The sequence below is a fragment of the Notamacropus eugenii genome, chromosome 5, assembly GCF_028372415.1.
Source record: "Notamacropus eugenii isolate mMacEug1 chromosome 5, mMacEug1.pri_v2, whole genome shotgun sequence".
NCBI lineage: Eukaryota > Metazoa > Chordata > Mammalia > Diprotodontia > Macropodidae > Notamacropus > Notamacropus eugenii.
The window spans coordinates 18034779-18054412 of NC_092876.1; the positions used below are offsets into that span (position 1 = coordinate 18034779).

Below are 19634 nucleotides of genomic sequence, written 5' to 3' on the forward strand. Positions count from 1 at the left end.
CATATATGGCAGTGGGTCCTCCTACCCCAAACACACACACACACACACACACACACACACACACACACACACACACACATACTCAAGCAAAGGTTGGATAATCAATTCTCAGAGATGTCATGGAGGGGGTCCTTTGGAAAGTACAAAGTACAAATCATCAAAGTACAAATCATCTGTGACCCCTCTCTCTCTGATCCACAGCATCACAGACTCTGAGCTGAAGGGGATCTCCAAGTGCCCTCAGCCCAACCCATACTGGAGAAATAGGAACTATCTTGACAATTTCTCTCCCTTGGCTATCCGGCGTCCTAGCCTATCTGACCTGTCTTGTCCTGTCCTACCTCTGACTGTCCCTAGCCCGTGTCTCCTTGATGGCCTGACCATTTCTAACCAGATCCATCTGTCCCTTCACACATATCTACCAGACCCATGTCTCTCTAACTACCCACTTTTTTTCAGAACCACCCCTTCCCTGCCTCCCCCTCCTGTCATCCATCCCTGCCCTTTCCCTTAGCCCTCCTGATTAATTTCTAATATCTTCCCTCAGCCAGCTCTGATCTGAGGACTCTACCCTGTCCCAACACTTCCCTGGCCTGCTCTCTTCTGCCCTGGCCTGTCTCTTTCCTGCCCATTCCTCCCTCTATGCCTCATTCCTCTCCATCCCTCTGCCTCTCTGCTCCATCCCTCCTTGACCCTCTGTTTCCCTGCTCCATCTCTCTGAAGACTCCTTGTGTTGGATGCTCCCCTCTTTCCCATGCCAATCAATCCCCTGCTCCCTCATCTTTTCCTCCAACCTCCACCCTTAGGACATAGCAGGTGCAGAAATGAGCCGCATGTAGTGGGGGGGGGGGGAGGGGCGGCAGAGCAGAAACGAGGGGCAAGGATGTCGGAGGCCACGGTGGGGGGAAAGGGCATACAGATGGTCTGGGTGGGTCCGGAGCTCCAGGTTAGAAATTCTCCCAGCTCCAAGTTTGGCCCCAGGGCAGGCAGTGGCAGCTGCAAGCAGCTGCCTCCTCTCCCAAACAGTCGCGCCCTAGCCCTGCGGCAGTGACCTTCCAGGAGACCAGGCGTTTGGTACCCAAGTCCCCACCCAGCCTGGGGATGCAGCCAGACCGTGCCCCGCCCTGGGCCCTGGGTGCCTAGCTTGCGATCCCTAGCAGCGGCGGGCAGCAGGGTCAGGGCCGAGTCCCTGCTCATCTGGGAACCTTGGGCTTGGGCCGTCAGCACCCCACCCCTGTCCACCCCCAAGGGACCCAGGCATCTGATCCACTCACCTGTCTGTCCCTTGCCCAGCGTCTTCTCGAGACGGTAGGGCCCCACATACTGGGCGTGCTGCGGGGGGTGAGGGTGCGGTAGATGGTAGGCTGGTCCCCCGCCTCCGCCAGTCTCCTTGGGCCCCGACATCCCTGCAGCGGCCTTGGTCCCGGCCCCCCGCCCGCCGCCGCCTCCCCCTCGGGACCGGCTTGACGCCCCGTCCCTGTCCCTGCGGCGGGGGCCGGTGGCGGCGGCGGGCGGGGTCCCCCGACCCCCCGCCTGCGCCCCGGGGCTCCCCAGGGGGCCGGGCCCGCGAAGCCGGGGGAGGGGGGGCTGTCCCGGGGGGATCAGGCCCCAGGAGGGGCCATGGGGCCCCCCCCCTCCCCAGCCCGTCCCCGCCCGCCCCCCCCCTTGGGCCTCCCCCGCCTGGGGGGGTCTGAGGTGCCGGGCGGCTGATGCTGCAGGCGACGGCCCCCCCCTCCCCCCCCTGCGCCCTCTCTCCTCCTCCTCCTCCTCCTCCTCTCCGCCTCCCCCCGCCACCACCGCGTCCTTTCTCTCTCGCCCGCTGACATCACCATCCGGGGACTCCCGGGCCCTTCCCCAAAGTTAACCCTTTCAGGGGGGCGGGGGATGGGGGGAGCCGAGGGAGACCACCCTGGAGTTGGGGTGGGCAGAAGTATGGAGGGGAGAGAGGTGGAGAGAGACAGTGATAGAGAAAGACTGGAGAAAGGGATGGATGGAGAGAGACAGAGAAGGATGGAGAAGAGAGAAGGAAGAATGGGGTGTACAACGAAAATAATGTAAAGAGATGGAGGTTGGAAAGAGAGAGGGATGCACAGAGAAAAAGGAATAGGGATAGAGAGATGAAGGGATGAAACAGAGGAGGAGATGGACGGAGAGGATAATGGAGAGAGAGGAGTCAAGTGAGATGGAGGGAAATAAAGAGACAGAGATTGAGAAAGACAGGCAAGGAGAGATGAAAGAAGGATGGAGACAGGAATGGAGAGAGAAGGATGTAAAGATGGAGGCAGAGGCATAGAAGAGCTACCAAGTGAGAAATGGAGAGATAGCAGGATGAAGAGACAATGGGAAAAGAGGGATGGAGAGAGAGGGATGGAGAGACAAAAATGGGGAGGAAAAGAGAGATGATGAAAGACAACAATGAAAAAGAAAAGATGGACAGAGATGCCGAGAGTGGTGAAAAAAACAGCGAGCTGAGTGTCAGAAGGCTGAAGAGGCAGAGATCAGAGAAACTCAGAGCTGGAGGGGACCTTGAAAGGCATCTGCTCCAACTCATACCTAAATTAAACCCTTCATCTACAACATAGTCAGAAAATGGTCATTCAGCCCACCCTTGCTTAAAGAACCTACCATCTCCCAAGGGGAGTCATCCCACTTTGGAACAGGTCTCATTGCCTGAAAGTTTTTCCTCACACCCTCTCCCTAATGCACCCCCCAATTTACTTCTCTGTAACTGTTGCCCATCCTTCCAGATGTAACTACCCCCCTACACATGTTATTTCTTCAAATACTGGAAGATAACTATCATGTCTCCTCAAGTCCTCTCTTCTCCAGGCTATATGTGGGAGAGGAACATAGAGAGAGATACAAAGACAGAGATAAAGAGGCAGTGGGTTGGAGAGAATCAGAGAGTGAAACATGGAGATTCAAAGGCTCCAGACAAATGAACATAGACATGGAGACATAGAGAAATGAATGGAGAGATACTGAAAGAAATAGACAAAGGAACAGAGCAATGGACACAGAGAGAGAGGGAGATGAGAAATGAGAACAGAGAAAGAGAAATGGATAGGGATGGACAAATGGAGAAAGAGAAAGTCAGACACAGAACTAAAGAGAAAATTAAAGGTGCAGAGATAAAGAAAGCCAAGGCATGGAAAGAGATGGAGAAAGAGAGAGATGGAGACACAGAGGAATAGGGAGATAGTGAGACATAACAACAAATGGAGAGATGATAAGACCGAGAAGTATTTAAGATGATAGCGTCCAAGGTGTGGTGTGAAGTGATGGAGACAGATGAAAGAAGGGGGGAGAGAGAGAGAGAGGAGAGAGAGAGAGAGAGAGAGAGAGAGAGAGAGAGAGAGAGAGAGAGAGAGAGAGAGAGAGAGAGAGAGAATAGATAAAGCCAGGAAGCTAGAGAGACAGAAAGAGGAATGTAGACAGAGAGAAAGACTGGGACAGGGAGAGTGAGAGGGGACAAAGAAGTAAGGGATGCAGGGCAGAAGGAGAGATTGAGGGAAGAAGGGACAGAGACAGATGGAAATAGTGACAGTTGGAGGAAAAGGAGGAACAGAAGGGATAGGAACAGAATGTCTCTGCTGATACTCCCAATCACCTTGAGCTTTCACCGACATTTCTCTGTCCTTCATCCTCTACATGCAGTTCTTTGCCAACGTCTGTTGTTTCCATTTCCAGGATACATTTTAGCGCCCATGCTATGCCCTTCCCCAGCCCCTCCTGAATAAACTATGTAGCCTCCTAACTAATCTCCCTGCCTCCAGTTTCCCCATCACTCCTCCACAGTGACTCTGGGCTAGTCTTCCTCAGCACTCCTCTGATCACATCACTGCTCTAGTCAAAGACAAGAGGTCCCCATTGGTCCCCACCACTTACAAGGTAAAGTGGGAAATGCTAGGATTACCCTGACATTGAAGGGCCTCTGAGGACATCACACACTGCTCTTCCTCAGACAATCTATGCTTTAGCTGCACTCTCATCCACTATTCCTACCTTGGTCTTTCTCACTTACAGGTTTTCCTTATGTTGTTCCCCAGCCCTCAAATGAACTTGGCTTGCCCCATCTCAATCTGCCGAACCCCTTTTATTCCATAAAGGTTCAGCTTCATCCATCCATCAGTAGATCTTCATTAAGTGCTTACTATGTGCCAGGCACTGGGGAAAGACAAAGATGGAAACATGCTGCCCTCATGGACCATGGGGAGTGGGGATGGGAAAACAACTGGATTTTTCCTGGGTAGGAAAACATCAAAACACCAATATGTAAATAGCTATATATGCAAAATAAATAGGAAGTAATTTGAAGATGGGATTTAAAAAGGCAACATGTAGTCTTGAGTTGAGCCTTAAGAGAAACTTGGAATTGTGAGAGTTGTTGGTAAGGAGAAAGAGCATCCCAAGCCTGCGTTACAGCATGTGTTGAGACGTGGGATGTGTGGGGTGTTCAAGGAGGACTCACACCTCTGGGTGAGTACTTGCTGATCCCTTCTCAGGGCTGCTTATCCACCTTTGGTGTCCACTCTCACTTAGCTCTCAACTGTGGCTCCAGAAGCATGTACTGTGGCCACATGCTGGGTCACACAGCCAGAGAGCACTGGAAGGGTAGCAAAGCAATTTATAGTATGTAAGGGGTGGACACTACATTGAAATACCAATTAATCAATTAACAAGAGGCTATATGACTTGATATCTTTATCAGGTAGGAGCAACTGGGAGGGGCAGTGGATAAAGCCCTGGAACTGAAGTCAAGAAGACTCATCTTCCCAAGTTCAAATCTGGCCTTAGACACTAGCTACATGACCCTGGACAAGTCACTTCACCTTGCTTGCTCAGTTTCCTCATCTGTAAAGTGAGCTGGAGAAGGAAATGGCAAATCATTCCAGGAACTTTGCCAAGAAAAACCCAGAATGGCATCACAAAGAGTCAGATACGACTGAAAAACTACAAAATCATTATCAGGTAGGAATACATGCACCCAAGGGGAATTTCATGTGGTCTCTATGAAAAGAGAAAAAGATTTCCATCCACCCAGCTATGATTTACACCATCTGCCATATGGGCTCTCTAGGCTTGAGCCTACTTTCCTCTGGACTCAGTATGTATTTGTGAGAGTTTGCCCTAGACTTTGGTGGGGGATGCTTTATACCAACTCTTCTGACTCGATTTCTATGGATCTCTATCTCAGTATCTCAGGCTCTGGAAGTCAGTCATTGTACTCTTACTCAGGCTCTTGATCTCTTAGTGATTTCTTGCCTGAGTTTCTTTCTCAGATTCAGTCGTTGCTGTCTCTGTGTCCCTTGCTGAGGGACAGTTTGAGGCTGTCCAGGTTCCGGCCCCATTGGCCCAGGCCCTGAGCTAGGTGGACCTTGTCCTTGTCCACCTAGTTTAAGCCTTCCCACAAGGTGAGAACATATAGACCTAGACATACACACTTATTATATGCATATGGAGATACTTGATGGAGTCACTTTCTACAATGGTGATTCATCTCTGTGAGAGCTAAGAAGATATTGTCACAGAGCAAAAAAAAAACCAAAAAACTAAAGGGTAATGGGAAGTCTCAGAGATCTTTTTGCAAAGGTCTATGAGTCTGGGATTCCCTAGTTCATGCTTTCTTTGCCCTGAAGCAGGACTTCCTGTCACTCATTCTGACCTTGGGTTGCAAAAAGCTTTTGTATCTGATTCTCTGACCCTGTGCAGTGGACATTGGGAGGTAGACTCGTGAGTTGCCACGTGAGAGACAGGCAATGATGAGGGTGGGTTAAGATTCTGGGACTGGGAGCACAGGAAGCATTGGTGACCATGTCTCCTATTTCTTTCTACCTATAGTGACCAGGATCAGAGGCAAGAGAGCAGCCAGTGCTAAGATTGTTGTTCGGCCTTCATTTTCAAAGAGAACTTATGGCACCACAGGTGCATGAATTGGATTGAAGGGAGGCAGAGCTGCATAAAGTCATTAACCTCACTCTCTTCCTGAGTCACTCAAGACAGCTGGCAGTGGCCCAGGATGCAGTGGATGACCTTGGCATCCTTGATGCTAGACTAAGCTCTAAGCGCTCCACAGTGCCTGCTTGTTAGCCTCAGTGCCACTGGAAAAAATGGTTCTCATCACCCATTCCATCATGGGAAATCTCACTGAGAGGTTTGAGGCCTGTCGCTTACCCATAGCCTGGTGTTGCCCATCTGCTGAGGCAGTTTACCCGGGTGTGGCCACTGCAATGCTACAGCATCTTGGCATTACTGCTGCCAAAAATAACCAGGCCAGGAGCAAAAGTAGAGCCAAGAAGATTCTGAGATCCTGAGTGCTGGAGAATGTCAACTGTCATAGCATCCAATGAAGTAAGGAGCCAGAAATGGGTAAGGGTGGAGAGGGAGAAACAAATTTCTTTCCCCACACATCCTCTGTGTCTCTGGCTTGTCCTCTGTGGACCATAGGTGGGACCTCAAACATATCTGTCTTTCATTCTCTCATCACCATCTGTTAGTGAGGGAGCTTTCAGGCCTTTCCCTAAATACCTGATCTCTGATCTCCAAAAAGGTAAGTGGAAGGATTTGAGATGGCCAGAGGCACAAGTTTCCAAATGGGTCAAGCTTAACAATTTTCCCTTTTTTTTCTTAATACGGCTAATAAAACTATTTGACTACAGTAAATTGATCGCTTATATTCAATAACTAAAAAGCGTTGTTTGACAGAAAGGAGAAATTCCACAGGAAGGATGTGGACAAGGACAGAAAGTTCTGATTTTTAATGATATGAGCATGGATAAGTGACTTGTCCAGGGTCATACAGCTAGTAAGTGTTTGAGGTCAGATTTGACTTGGGTTCTCCTATGCAAGCCACCTGGTCTAATTTTGATTATATGAACTTAAAAAAGCTTTTGCATGAATGAAATCAATTCAGCTTGGATAAGAAAGGAAAATTTAGAAAAAAATCTTGGTATCTAATATATACAGGGAGTTAACAAACATGTTGTTCCCAAACGGAAAAGGGGTCAGAGGGTAGGAATGAGTAATTCTGAAAGTAATGGCAACAAAAAAGATCTATTTGGGGAGGAAACAAAAGATAGTGAAAGAAGGGAAAGGTCCTTTGTTCAGGCTGGCTGGATGACAATCCTGGAGAGAAGGTAGAGCTGCTCAGTTTTCAGTCTATTTTGTCTACACTGGAAATGGGAGAACAAAAATGACTCACAGAGATTTGTTACCCAAGATGATAACACCTTAATTAGCACCTTAAGGTTTGCAAAAAAGCTTTACAAATATTACCTCACTTGATTCTCACAGCAGCCCTGCAGGGCAGGTGCTATTACTATCCCCATTTTGCAGATGACAAAACTGAGGTAGATAAAGGTTAAGTGAATTACTGGATCTGACTTCAGGTCTTTCTGACCCTGGGTTTAGTGCTCTACTACCTGACTGACCTTGAAAAGTTCTACTCATCTTTTTTTTTTTTTTTACTTAAATAACCCCATTTTATTTTTTTTTTTGTTCTTTTCACTTTTCTTTTTTTCTTTATTAATTTATTTATTTTCAGTTTTCAACATTCACTTCCAAAAGTTTTAAATTTTCTCTCCCTCCCTCCCACCTTCTTCCCCAAGATGGTATGAAGTCTGATATAGGCTCTACATATATATTTGGATTAAACACATTTTCACATTAGTCATGTTGTACAGGAGAATGATAATGAATGGGAGAAACCATGAGAAAGAGAAACAAGATAAAACAAAAAAGAAAATAGTCTGCTTCGCTCTGCATTCAGACTCGACAGTCTTTTCTCTGGATGTTGATGGCATTTTCCATCATGAGTCCTTTGGAATTATTTTAGGTCCTTGAGTTCTACTTATCTTGCCCAGATGGACTATATCCCTGGGTCCTGAAAGAACTGGTCTATGCACTGCTGAACCAAAGTCTGTGATATTTCAAAGATGATGGAAAGCAGTACTGGAGAAGAGCATAGATTGTCCTGATTCTCAAAAAAGAGAACATTTTGCAAACTATACGTCAGAAAGTTTTGCCTCAGTTCCTCAGAAATTTCTAGAATAGATCCCTGAAGAGGGTGGTGATGACCTAGAAAGGGAAGCAGTGATTTGAAAGAGCCAAGCTGCTTCAGCAAGCACAGGTTATGCCAATCAAATATCTTTTTTTGACAAGATTACTAAGTTAGTTGTTGTTGGGTCACCTTTCAGTCACGTCTGACTCTTTGTGATCCCTTCTGGCATTTTCTTGGCAGAGATACTGGAGTGATTTTGCCATTTCCTTCTCCAGCTCATTTGACAGATGAGGAAACTGAGGTAAACAGGGTAAACTGACCTGCCCAGGGTCACACAACTAGTAAATCTGAGGCCAGATTTGAATTGAGGAAGAGGAGTCTTCCCGACTCCAGGTCCAATGCTCTAGCTATCATACCACCTACCTGCCCTAAGCTAGTAGGTGGGAGAATGCTGTGGATAGAGTTCCCCTGGATTTTGTGAAACTTTTGACAGTGTATCTCATACTCTTCTTGTGGAGAAGATGGAATGATTTAGAGTAGGGGACAGACTATAATTAGCTTGATTCACCAGTCAGATGCAAAGAGTAATGGTTCTGTGTTACTGTGGTCGGAAGGTCTCCAGTGGAGGGCCCTAGGAATCCTGGCTTAGCTCTCTGTAGCTGAAAATTTCAGTCAATGATGTCAATAATGGCATGGATGGCATGGCCATCACATTTGCACATGACATAAAGCTGACAAGGAAAGCTAACATAAAAAGATGACAGAGTCAGGATTTAAAAAGATTTTGGCTAGAGTACAGAGCTGAATCTAATCAGGTGAAATTTCAATAGGAATCAAAGTAAAATCTTATACTTCAGTAGAAAAAAAGTCATCTTTCAGATTGGAACAGGTGTGGTTAGACAGTAATAGCTCTGGGGCGGGGGGGACTATCTGGGAATTTTAGTGGACCACAAGCTCAATTCACTCACCAGTCAGATGTAGAAGGAAACACCAACTTGGGTGGCAAACACAGAGGCAGAACTCCTAGGATTAGGAAGGTGATTGTCTCACTGTCCCCTGTCATCGGCAGACCATATCTGAAGGGCGGAGGGCTGTCAGTTCTGGACGCCACAGATTAAGAAGGATATTGATAAGTTGGAAAGTGTCCAGAAAAAGGCAACCAGAATGGTGAAGGGCCCTGAGTCCATGTCCCATGGGGACTGGTGGAAAGGACTGAGGACATTTAATGTGGAGAAGACCCCAGTGAGACATGATAAGAAGGGCTATCACATAGAGGAGAGATTAGGCTTGTCCTTGGCCCCAAAGGCAGAAATGGGCAGACGTCAAAAAAGGCAGGTTGGAGTTTGATGTAAGGAAGAACTTTCTAAGAATTGGAGTTGTCCAAAATGAGGCCTGCCCGGAAAGGTGGAGAGCTTCCTTTCCTTGGCTGACTTCAAGAAAAGACTGAACTGGCCACTTGTCAGATGTGTTACTGCTGGGATTCTGTTCATGTATGGGCTAGACCACAGATGCTCACTGGAGTCCACTTCTGTGATTCTCTGAAACTACTTGTATCCACATGAAGGATTGCTCTGAATCACTCATAAAGAGAAAAATACAAATTAAAGTAGTCTGGAGGATTAGCCTCACACTCAGCAAATTGTCAAGGCTGACGAAAGATGAGTCAATGCTGGAGGGTTTGTGGAACAACAGGAACACTCGTATCCTGTTGGTGGAGCTGTGGATATGTTGAATCATTCTGGAAAGAAATTTGAAAATATGCTTTAAAAAACGTGGCTAAAATCTCCATGTCCTCTAACCCATGGATTCCATGGAGCATGCCCCAAGGAAGTCAGTGTCAGAAAATAAGGTCTGTAAAATACTTAGTCCTTTTTGTAAGGCTGGCCACAAAATACATACTCCCCCCATCTAGTGGGGAAGGGTTAAACACGATGAGGTAGAGAAATGTCATAGGATATTAGTGTGCCATAAAAAACAAGGAACACAATGAAGAGAAATATTTGGAAATAAAAATGACATAAAACCATCAGTTTTCAATATTTTTTAAAATAATAAGCATGATAAAGTACTTAAATATTTAAGTATAACAAAGTTAAAAATAAAGTCCAGAGGGTCCCCGATTTGTGAAGAAAGCAGGTCAGCGCCTGATGCCGGGGCACTGGGAGCCCTGAGGGATGTGTTGCTGGATCAGAAATGTCAAAAGTCAAAGGTTGGAGGCCACAAGAGGAGCAAGAGTTGCCATGGCCACGTTCAATGGATCTGAATGTTCAATGCATGTATCCCCTCACCTAAAGTGATTGAGGGAACTTTTGTGGGTGAGTACTCAGATCCCCTGCAGTGCATGGGGAGATTCTTCATTCAATTCAACTCATCTCAATTCAGTTAGCATTGATTCTGTCCTTCTTGTGTGTTAGGAAAAGACAAAAACAATCTCTGTCCTCAAAGAGCTTATAACATACTCAGAAGAGCAAATATATGCTGAAAATTAATACAAGATATATACCAAATCTTTACAAGTTACAGGGATAGGAGAAGAACCAACAAGTGGGGGGTGCACTAGGAGAGGCATCTGGAAGGCAGTGGTACTTGAAGGGGCAATGGGTTTCCTGATGGGGAGTAGAGATACAGAAGGAGAGCATTTTGAGTTTAAAGGTGGGGTGAGAAGCACCCTATTTCACTTAGTCTCAGGAACTGGAGATCCAAGCAAGTGGCAAGCCAGGAGAGAGAGCCTCTTGGGATTGACTCCTTCTCCCCATCCCCTCAACCAGGGGTGGACCTCCAGATCATCAAAAGACTAGAAGGTTTTAGACTTCCATTTTCTCATTGATCCCCAAGAAGCATGCCCAGTACAGAGGACAGCAGCATATGCATGGAAAGCCAAGGATAGTCTGGATGAAATCAGGAAAGCTGATGCAAAGCTCTCCAAGGAGCCTACCAGAAAGCCCCACCTTAATGGAGACATCTTGAAGGCCCCCAGCAGGAGGACTCCATGGAGCTCCAAGACACCTCATCTGCTGCATGGTCTCCCCCAGCCTCTGCACACACCTGGGTGAGAATGTTCATAGACTTGAGGAGGAGTAAGAGGGAGGGCAGCAGGGGACCTTCATGCCTTTCCAGGTTCCGTTCCCGATTCTCTGAACTGCCTTCTTCATCACACCCTCCTCGCTGCCCTTCAGTTTTCCTTCATGTGCTGTCTTTTACCTTTAGAAAAGGAAAAGGTAAACCCCTTGAGGGCAAGAAATGTCTCTTTTCTCCTATGTTTGGTTTGTAGTCCCAGAGCAGGGCCTGGCATATATTAAATGCTTAATAAATCCTTGCTAACTTGACTTTACTTTGGATGTATTGCTTTCTAAAAGCTAAGTCTGGCTGAGTAATTGATATCAGCTGATTTTTGTCATTCATCTTCCTTTTTCGAAAATGTCCAACAATGTCACAGAGTTGTCTTGAATCCTGGTGAAGTGGACTTCACGGAGGCAGAGCTGCACAGAGTTGTCAGCCTCTCTGTCAACTGAAGTCCAGCCACAACACGAAAGTCCAGAAGACTGTCGATGGCTCAGGATGCAGCAGATGATTCTGGCATCTTTGATGGCTGACCGACCTCTAAGTGCCACCCTCACGGCTGCTGTTACAAATTGTTCTTATCTGTCCATTGGGCTGGAGAAGTCTTTACATGCTTGGGGTAGACAACCTGGCTGAGTCCCTCTGCCAGGACAGTTTTATCAGGGCATGGTCACTGGGCATGTTACAGCTTCTTGGAGGCACAGGTGAGAGTTGGGTGACCCCAAAGGCAGATAAGCAGCCCTGAAAAAAGCTTGACAGTCCTCCCACAGAGGTGCTAGTTCCCCTGAATACCCCATACACCCCTATCAACTGATAATCACAGTGCAAAGTTGCACCAGGAGGAGCAACTGAAGAATGAGGAGCTGGAAGAGACCAACCTCCTCACATCACAAAAAAGGAAATTGAGGCCCTAAAGGAAAAGGATCCGATGACCAGTCACTCAGTGTTCCAGGTCTCCACTGACCCCAGCTCCCTCCTTCTCCCCTTGCTTCCCCAGCCCAAGAGGCTGGCTTTCCAGCTCCTCAACTGTCCCTGGCATCTGGGCTTGGGACTCAGTCTTTCCAGCCACAAGGTAAAATGATTTTTAAGTTCTGTTCCCACACTCTCGAGGCAGTCATGTTGAGAAATCGAGTACTAGGCCTGGAATCAGGAAGACTTCTGTTCAAATCCAGCCCTAGGCACTCTCTGGCTATGTGACCCAGGCAAGTCACTTAGCCTCTGTCGGCCTTAGCTTCCACAACTGTAAAATGGGGATAATAAGAGCACCTGCTGCCCCTCAGGTAAACCCGCTCCTAGCCTGCCAGGCCAGGACTTGGGCAGTTAATGGCTTCAGGGGCCACCTCTGGAGGGACCCAGGAGCCTTCAATGTCACCAACCAAAAACAAGAGAAGTGGCCAGACGCCTGAAGCCTGGAGCCTGGAGCCTGAAACCTGGAGCCCAAAGTCTGGAGCCTGGAGCCTGGAGTCTGAAGTCTGAAGTCTGGAGCCTGAAGCCTGGAGCCTGAAGTCTGGAGCCTGAAGCCTGGAGCCTGAAGCCTGAAGCCTGGAGTCAGAATCCTGAAACCTGAAGCCTGGAGTCAGAATCCTGAAACCTGAAGCCTGGAGTCTGAAACCTGAAGCCTGGAGCCTGGAGCCAGGAGCCTAGAGCCTGAAACCTGGAGCCAGGAGGCTGGAACCTGAAGCTTGGAGCCTGAAGCCTAGAGCCTGAAACCTGGATCCAGGAGCCTGAAGCCTAGAGCCAGGAGTCTGAAGTCTGGAGCCTGGAGCCAGAATCCTGAAACCTGGAGTCTGAAGTCTGGAGCCAGGAGTCTAAAGTCTGGAGCCAGGAGGCAGAAGCCTGGAGTCTGAAGCCTGGAACCAGGAGCCTGGAACCTGAAGCCTGGAGCCAGGAGCCTGGAGCCTAAAACCTGGAGTCTGAAGGCTGGAGCCTGAAGCACAGACTCAGGCAACAAGGGCAAGTACTTGGAACCAGCACAACTCCTGCCTGTGAGGGAGAAATCCCTGGTGCTCCCCCACTGGGAGTTCTAGACAGAAAGTTTCAAGCCAGGCTAGATTTTCAGGAGAGGACAACACAGAGGGCCATGTCCCTCCTTCTGAGGTCCACTTGGCTCGCTGGGCCACCTTTTCTAATGAAGCTTTGAAGCAAGGAACCTCCCCCCGCATTCCCACCAAGAGTGTGGGGAGAGTGGAAATGTGGCAAACAGAAGCCAAGTTGAAGCCTCAGGCAGGTCGTGTCCTTTGTGAAGGGGCCCCTGGAACAGGCTCCTGAAAATGTGGCACTGGAAGGGCCTGTGGACGTAAAGGGTGGGAGTTCTACCTATGTGTTCTTGTTCACTCACAGCAACTCTTGATGACCCTATTTTGGGACGGAGTGGTTTTCCATTTCCTTCTCCAGCTCACTTTACAGATGAGGAAACTGAGGCAAATAGGGTGAAGTGACTTGCCCAAGGCCACACAGCTAGCTAAGTGTCTGAGGTCATATCTGAACTCAGGTCTTCCCGACTCCAGGGCCAGCAGATTATATCCATGACCCACAGGCTTTCTCTACTTCTAATTCAGAGGGTGTAAGTAGTGTGTGGGGGGGGGGGGGGGGGGGAGAGGGTAGGGTAGGAGAATGAGAATACCTGAAGCTTGGAGCGACCACCCAGAAACCGAAACTCACCACGCTTCCCTGCAGGTGGGCAGTGTGTCACCGGGAGGGGTGCGTCTTTCAGCTCCTTCAGTTCAGCAGCCGAGCTGCGACGACGGGTCTTGCTGGGTTCCACGTGCTACGGGAAGGTGGGGGTGACGGGGGCAGGGGGCTGTGGAACCGGGTTTGGAAACGGAGAGGATCCAGGGGCCGATCCCCCGCAGCGGTTTAAGTGACACAGGGGCCCCTCCGCCTATGAGGGAGCACCAGTGTCATTCTGCCCTTACAGAGGTGGATGTCGAGGTCCAGAGAAGGCTCGGGAAGCAGGCCACCGTGTTCCAAGCCCGCAGGCTCCAGTCCATCCAAGGCTCCTCCGCACCATCAGCGAACAGGGATTCTGTGTGCGGGGTGGGGAAGCACACGGGCTCCACTCTGGCCGGATAGTGGGGCAGCTGTCCAGGAAAGGCCCGGGGGGCCGGAGGGGGTGGGGGGAGGAGCGTCCTCCAGACGTGAGAATTTCACTAGACAGGCAAGAACACGAGACGGGTCCTTGGGACCATGGGGGCAGCGTGGGGGGCTCTGACCTGCGTCTGGGAGTGACTCCAGACTCCCATCCTTGGCCCGCAGCTTTTCTCACACCCGCCCACTTTGGACTTTCCACTTTGACCACTGCGAATTATCCGGGGAGTGAGACTCGGGAAGGTGGCAGAATGGTATCCCAGATCGTTTATCTGGGCACTTGGGACCAGCTCTAAGGCAACCGAGTCCAAAGCGACCTCCTCTTGAGCCACCAACTTTTTCCTTCCTAAGGGGCCCCAGGAGCCTGGGCGCCAGCATCCCCAGCTGGGGAGTCAGCCATCAGACGGTTCTCCGAAGGAACTACAAGTCCCAGAACGCACGGGGGCCGCGGCGCCCCATCTGGCAAAGTGAAAAGGGCGCGTGCGCAATGGTCCCTGGCTTAGTTCTCATCACTGGGCGAGCTTGCGTCGGAGGCACACGAGATTTGAGAACCAAGCCGGGACAATAACTCGCAAGTGAGCACGCGCACCGACGCAAGAGACGGAGTGATGAAGGACCACAAGTCTCTGAAGGCGCCGCGGCAACGGCCTGCGGAATATTACGCCTGCGCAGTGATTCGACCTGCAGCGGGATGGAGCCTAACCATTTAGGTTGCCTAGACGCAGAATCTAGGATCACACATGCGCACGGCAGTCCATTGAGATGAACTGGGACTACCATTCCCAGAAGCCTTCGGGACGGTCAAGCAAGTTCGCGCATGCGCAGTGACGCATGAGGGAGGCAGTTTGTGTGCGCGGCCGCTGCCGATCAAGCTTGGCTGCCTCGCGCCGGGGGCCTTTGGGAGGCTGTCCTCCCTCCCCGGTCCTCCCGGAACTCCCATCTTCCCGGCATCCCCCGCTTCAGGGCCCCCAGTTTCCCCTCCCCCTGAAGCCGCAGGTAAGAAACCAAAGAAGGGAGAAAACCGATGGTGGGGGGCAGTTGTTGGGAAGGGAGGAAGGGGACCTGGAAGGGCGTGCCCGGCGTGGCCGGAAGGGGCGGGATTAAGCCAAATGCCGACATCTGTTCTTAAGGGGGAGTCTTTTCCCGCAGATCTTTCTTCTGTCGGCAGGAAAATAATCTGCCCTCTTAAAGGCGCCTATCAAATTCTTAAAGGGGTCAAAGGCTTTATGGGGGAATATGGGAAGAGAGAGCAGCGAATGCCCGCATTTGCGGAAGGGGAAACTGAGGCCCAACGAGGGGCCCAGAAGTTCTTGGTCCCAGGATCCATTGGGAGGCTATGTGCTGCCCCCTGAGTGCCTCAGTTTCCTCCTCAGGACAAAGAAGGGATCGAACTCTAAGCTCCCGTGGAGTCTCTGGCCTCCTTCCTGTTCTTCTTATGTGACAGCTCATCTCCCACTTCCATGCCTTTGCCCATGCACCCGGGCTCCCTACCTGAAAGGTTCTCCCTTTTTCCCTTCCCTTAGGCTCCTCCTCCCCCTGAGGCGCCATTACCATACTGACTCATGTGTCTCCCCCCCTTTCTCCCTGGCACACAGAAGGCACCTAATAACAGCTTCTTGACCCTCTGATCCTTGCAGGTGCCATGGTGGGCTCCCACCTGGACATGGCTCCAGCTCCATCCACCGAGGGGTCAGGGGAGCAGGCACCCCCCGCTCCCGGCCCCCCACCGGCCCCGGCCCAGTATGAGTGTGGGGAGTGTGGCAAGTCATTCAAGTGGTCATCCCGCCTGCTCCATCACCAGCGCACGCACACAGGAGAGCGACCTTATAAGTGCCCGGACTGCCCCAAGGCCTTCAAGGGCTCCTCAGCCTTGCTCTACCACCAACGCGGCCACACAGGCGAGCGACCCTATCCTTGCCCAGACTGTGGCAAGGCCTTCAAGCGCTCATCTCTGCTGCAGATTCACCGCAGCGTGCACACCGGCTTGCGCGCCTTCACCTGTGCCCAGTGTGGTCTGGCTTTCAAGTGGTCCTCCCACTACCAGTACCACCTGCGTCAGCACACAGGAGAACGGCCCTACCCATGCCCAGACTGCCCCAAGGCCTTCAAGAACTCATCCAGCCTCCGCAGACACCGCCATGTGCACACAGGTGAGCGGCCCTACCCTTGTGGGGTGTGCGGCAAGAGTTTCACCCAGAGCACCAACCTGCGGCAGCACCAGCGGGTGCACACAGGCGAGCGGCCCTTCCGCTGTCCTGCCTGCCCCAAGACCTTCACACACTCCTCCAACCTGCTCCTCCACCAGCGGACCCACGGGCCAGCCCTGGCCTCCTCCACACACCGCTGTGAGCCCTGTGGCAAGGTCTTTGCCTCCGATGCCTACCTTCAGCGCCATCTGCAGACACATGCTGTGGAGGCCTCCCCTCCACCTCTGCCTCCGCCTCCACCTCCCGCTGTGGTTCCCGAACTTTTCCTGGCTGCGGCTGAGACCACAGTAGAGCTGGTCTACCGCTGTGGGGGCTGTGAGCTGGCGTTTGCCAGTGAGGCCCTGCTCCTCGAGCATCAGCCCTGCCCAGGGCCTGGGGTGGAGGCAGCCACTGCCCAGCCCACAACCTTCACCTGCTCACCCTGTGGCAAAGCCTTCAAGACAGCTGCTGGCCTGTCTCGTCACCAGCAGAGCCACGGGCAGGCCGGGGCACCAGCCTACCGCTGTGGCGGCTGTGACCGGGCCTTCCCCCAGCTGGCTAGCCTCCTGACCCACCAGCGGGCCCATGCTGAAGAGGCAGCGGCTGGGCGTCCACTTCCTCAGGCCGAAGCGGCTGAGGTCACCTGTCCCCAGGAGGCTCCAGCCCCGGCTCTGGCCCCGGCTCCACCCGGTGACCGGCCCTACAAGTGTGCTGAGTGTGGCAAGGCCTTCAAGGGCTCCTCGGGCCTGCGCTATCACATGCGTGACCACACGGGGGAGCGACCCTACCCGTGCGGGGAGTGCGGCAAGGCCTTTAAGCGCTCGTCACTGCTGGCCATCCATCAGCGTGTGCACACGGGCCTGCGTGCCTTTACCTGTGCCCAGTGTGGCCTGACATTCAAGTGGTCTTCCCACTATCAATATCACCTGCGCTTGCACTCTGGGGAGCGGCCCTACCCATGCGGGGAGTGCGGCAAGGCCTTCCGCAACACATCGTGCCTGCGGCGCCACCGCCATGTGCACACGGGTGAGCGGCCTCACTCTTGCGGTGTCTGTGGCAAGAGCTTTGCACAGACCTCCAACCTGCGGCAGCACCAACGGGTGCACACCGGCGAGCGGCCCTTCCGGTGCCCCCTCTGCCCCAAGACCTTCACGCACTCCTCCAACCTGCTCCTCCATCAGCGGACCCACTCGGCCGAGAGGCCCTTTGCCTGCACCATCTGTGGCCGTGGCTTTGTCATGGCTGCTTATCTCCAGCGCCACCTCCGGACACATGCCCCGGCCCCTCCGGCCACCCCGGCCACGGCCCCTCCGGCCACCCAGGACGTCCATGTTGTACCCCACCTACAGGCCACACTATCACTAGAGGCAGGGCCAAGCCCAGCCAACTCTCAGACCTTCCTCCTCGTTCAGACAGCCCAGGGTCTCCAACTTATCCCCAGCAGTGTCCAGCCCCCCAGACCCACACCTCCTCCTCCACCCCCAGCCACGCCCAAGGTCATCCTACTGCCAGCCTCTGGGGCTAGGACCCGAAAGGGCCCAAAGAATGGTGGGAGGGAGGGCCAAGGGGCTGGGATGGTCTGGCTCCCAGGGCCTGGGGCAGTTGGGGGACAGGGAGGCGGAGGTAGCATTGGTGGAGGTGGGGGGCAAAGCCTCATTGTCTTACAGAGTGTGGCCAGTGGAGAGGTGGGGCAACAGGAAACAAGTGGGGTTCGACTACAGTCTCTCCAGCCTGCACAGGAAGTGACCACTGTCCAACTACAACCCACACAGGAAGTGACCACTGTCCAACTACAGCCCACGCAGGAAGTGACCACAGTTCAACTTCAGCCCACACAGGAAATGACCACAGTCCAACTGCAGCCCCTCCAGCCTGCACAGGAAGTGACCACAGTCCAACTGCAGCCCCTACAAACATCACAGGAAGTGACCACAGTCCAACTGCAGCCCCTACAAACATCACAGGAAGTGACCACAGTCCAGCTCCAGCCCCTGGCCCCCACCCCAGATGTTTCCCTGCAGCTCCAGCCAGTGGCCAGCCCCCTGGCCAGCCCTGGGGTATCCAGTGCACCAGCAGAGGCTCAAAATCTGCTTGTAGTGCAGGGTGGGGCAGGTGAGGAGCTGCTGACAGCCTCTGGGCCAGGAGGAGATGCCAGCTCAGGTGATGGGGGTGGGGGCAGCAGTGGAACTGTGGTTCAGGATGTACATTTTGAGACATTACAGACTGCCGAGGGCCTGCAGAGTGTCCTGGTACTGAGTGGGGCTGATGGGGAGCAGACCAGGCTTTGTGTACAGGGGGTTGAGACCCTCCCTCCAGGGCTGGCAGAGTCACCTGCCCCAGGCCCGCAGGCTCAGAAACTCCTTATTATCCGCAGTGCCCCAGCAGCCCCTTCAGACCTTGTAGAGAATGTGCCAGGGGCCCCCCTCCAGCTGCTGGCTCCACCTCCCAGCCCAGCCTCCATGCCCGCTGGGGCATCAGCTGGGCCTAGCCCACAGGTAGTCCAGGTTGTACCCGGGGCAGCAGTGGGGCCCCCTGGTGGGGCTGGCCAGCCAGGGCTGCCTTCTATTCACATAGTACAGGCTCTGCCTGCAGTGCAGCTGGTGCACACCTTCTGAGGAGGCAGGAGGGGCTGGCCTCTCCCCCTCAGCCTCCGCTGGGGGCCTTGGACCAATAAAGAAGCCCATCTCCTCTCCTTGGCTTCTTCATTGGGAATGGACAGAGGGCTTGTGGTGCCGAAGCCTAGTCTGGCAACAACGGGACCCTGCCAGCCGTTCCCTTGCCGGGGCTACCGGCCCACCCTGGCCAAGTTCGTCCCTTGCCCGGGGCTGCTGGGCCTCCGTTTCCCACTCTGTAAAATAAAGAGCTAAATGTCTGCAGCCTGTGATTCTGTCATTGCCAGGGGCTTGGGGTGGGTCCTGGCCGGAGCTCGAGGGAAACTGAGGCCCCAAGCGCCCAAGGTGGGGGGAACCCTCCCCGCCCTGCCAAGCCTCGCCGCTCCCGAGGCCACAGCCAATGAGCTCCCTTGGGGGTTGCCTAGCAACCCCATCCCCTGCCCGAAGGGATGGAGAGGATGCGGCCTCCTCGGCTCCCGAGGCTGGTGAGTGCCGCGTCCCCCCCCCAGCGGAGGCAGCTGCCCCGCCTGGGCCCTCAGTTTCCTCCTCTGTAAAATGGGGGGGAGGGGGGCATTAGTTGGCTAAATTGATTTCAAAGCACCCCTTGGGCTTCGGCGCTTGGGGTTATGGCCGAGAGATGTCCCACCCACCTATCCCGCAGCTTCTCCAGCTGACTTCCCACCCATCAGC

At 52.5% G+C, this 19634-nt stretch overlaps 2 protein-coding genes across 5 annotated transcripts in view; one reads left to right on the forward strand and one right to left on the reverse strand.

The window, feature by feature from the left end:
* The window catches only part of BRSK1 (BR serine/threonine kinase 1), a 26954-nt gene extending 13295 nt beyond the window's left edge, over positions 1-13659 (reverse strand). For 2 of the 4 annotated variants that reach the window (XM_072607670.1, XM_072607671.1), the window contains exon 1: positions 8968-13659. Coding sequence is in view for 2 of the 4 variants with exons in the window: in XM_072607668.1 (XP_072463769.1) it covers positions 1275-1404 (130 nt within the window). In the remaining 2 variants the exon portion in view is untranslated. Of the gene's footprint in view, positions 1-1274; positions 1544-2625; positions 3309-8967 lie in introns of those variants that run through there. The other 2 variants (XM_072607669.1, XM_072607668.1) reach the window with 2 other exon arrangements.
* Positions 13660-14983: 1324 nt separating this feature from the next.
* Positions 14984-19208, forward strand: ZNF628 (zinc finger protein 628). The gene is made up of 2 exons (XM_072607667.1): positions 14984-15142; positions 15784-19208. The coding sequence occupies exon 2, from the start codon at positions 15789-15791 to the stop codon at positions 18945-18947; it is 3159 nt and encodes a 1052-aa protein (XP_072463768.1). The 5' UTR covers positions 14984-15142; positions 15784-15788; the 3' UTR covers positions 18948-19208.
* Positions 19209-19634: the final 426 nt, after the last annotated feature.

Coding starts and splice junctions, on each gene's coding strand:
- ZNF628 (XM_072607667.1), top strand. CDS start 15,789: ATGGTGGGCTCCCACCTGGACATGGCTCCAGCTCCATCCACCGAGGGG.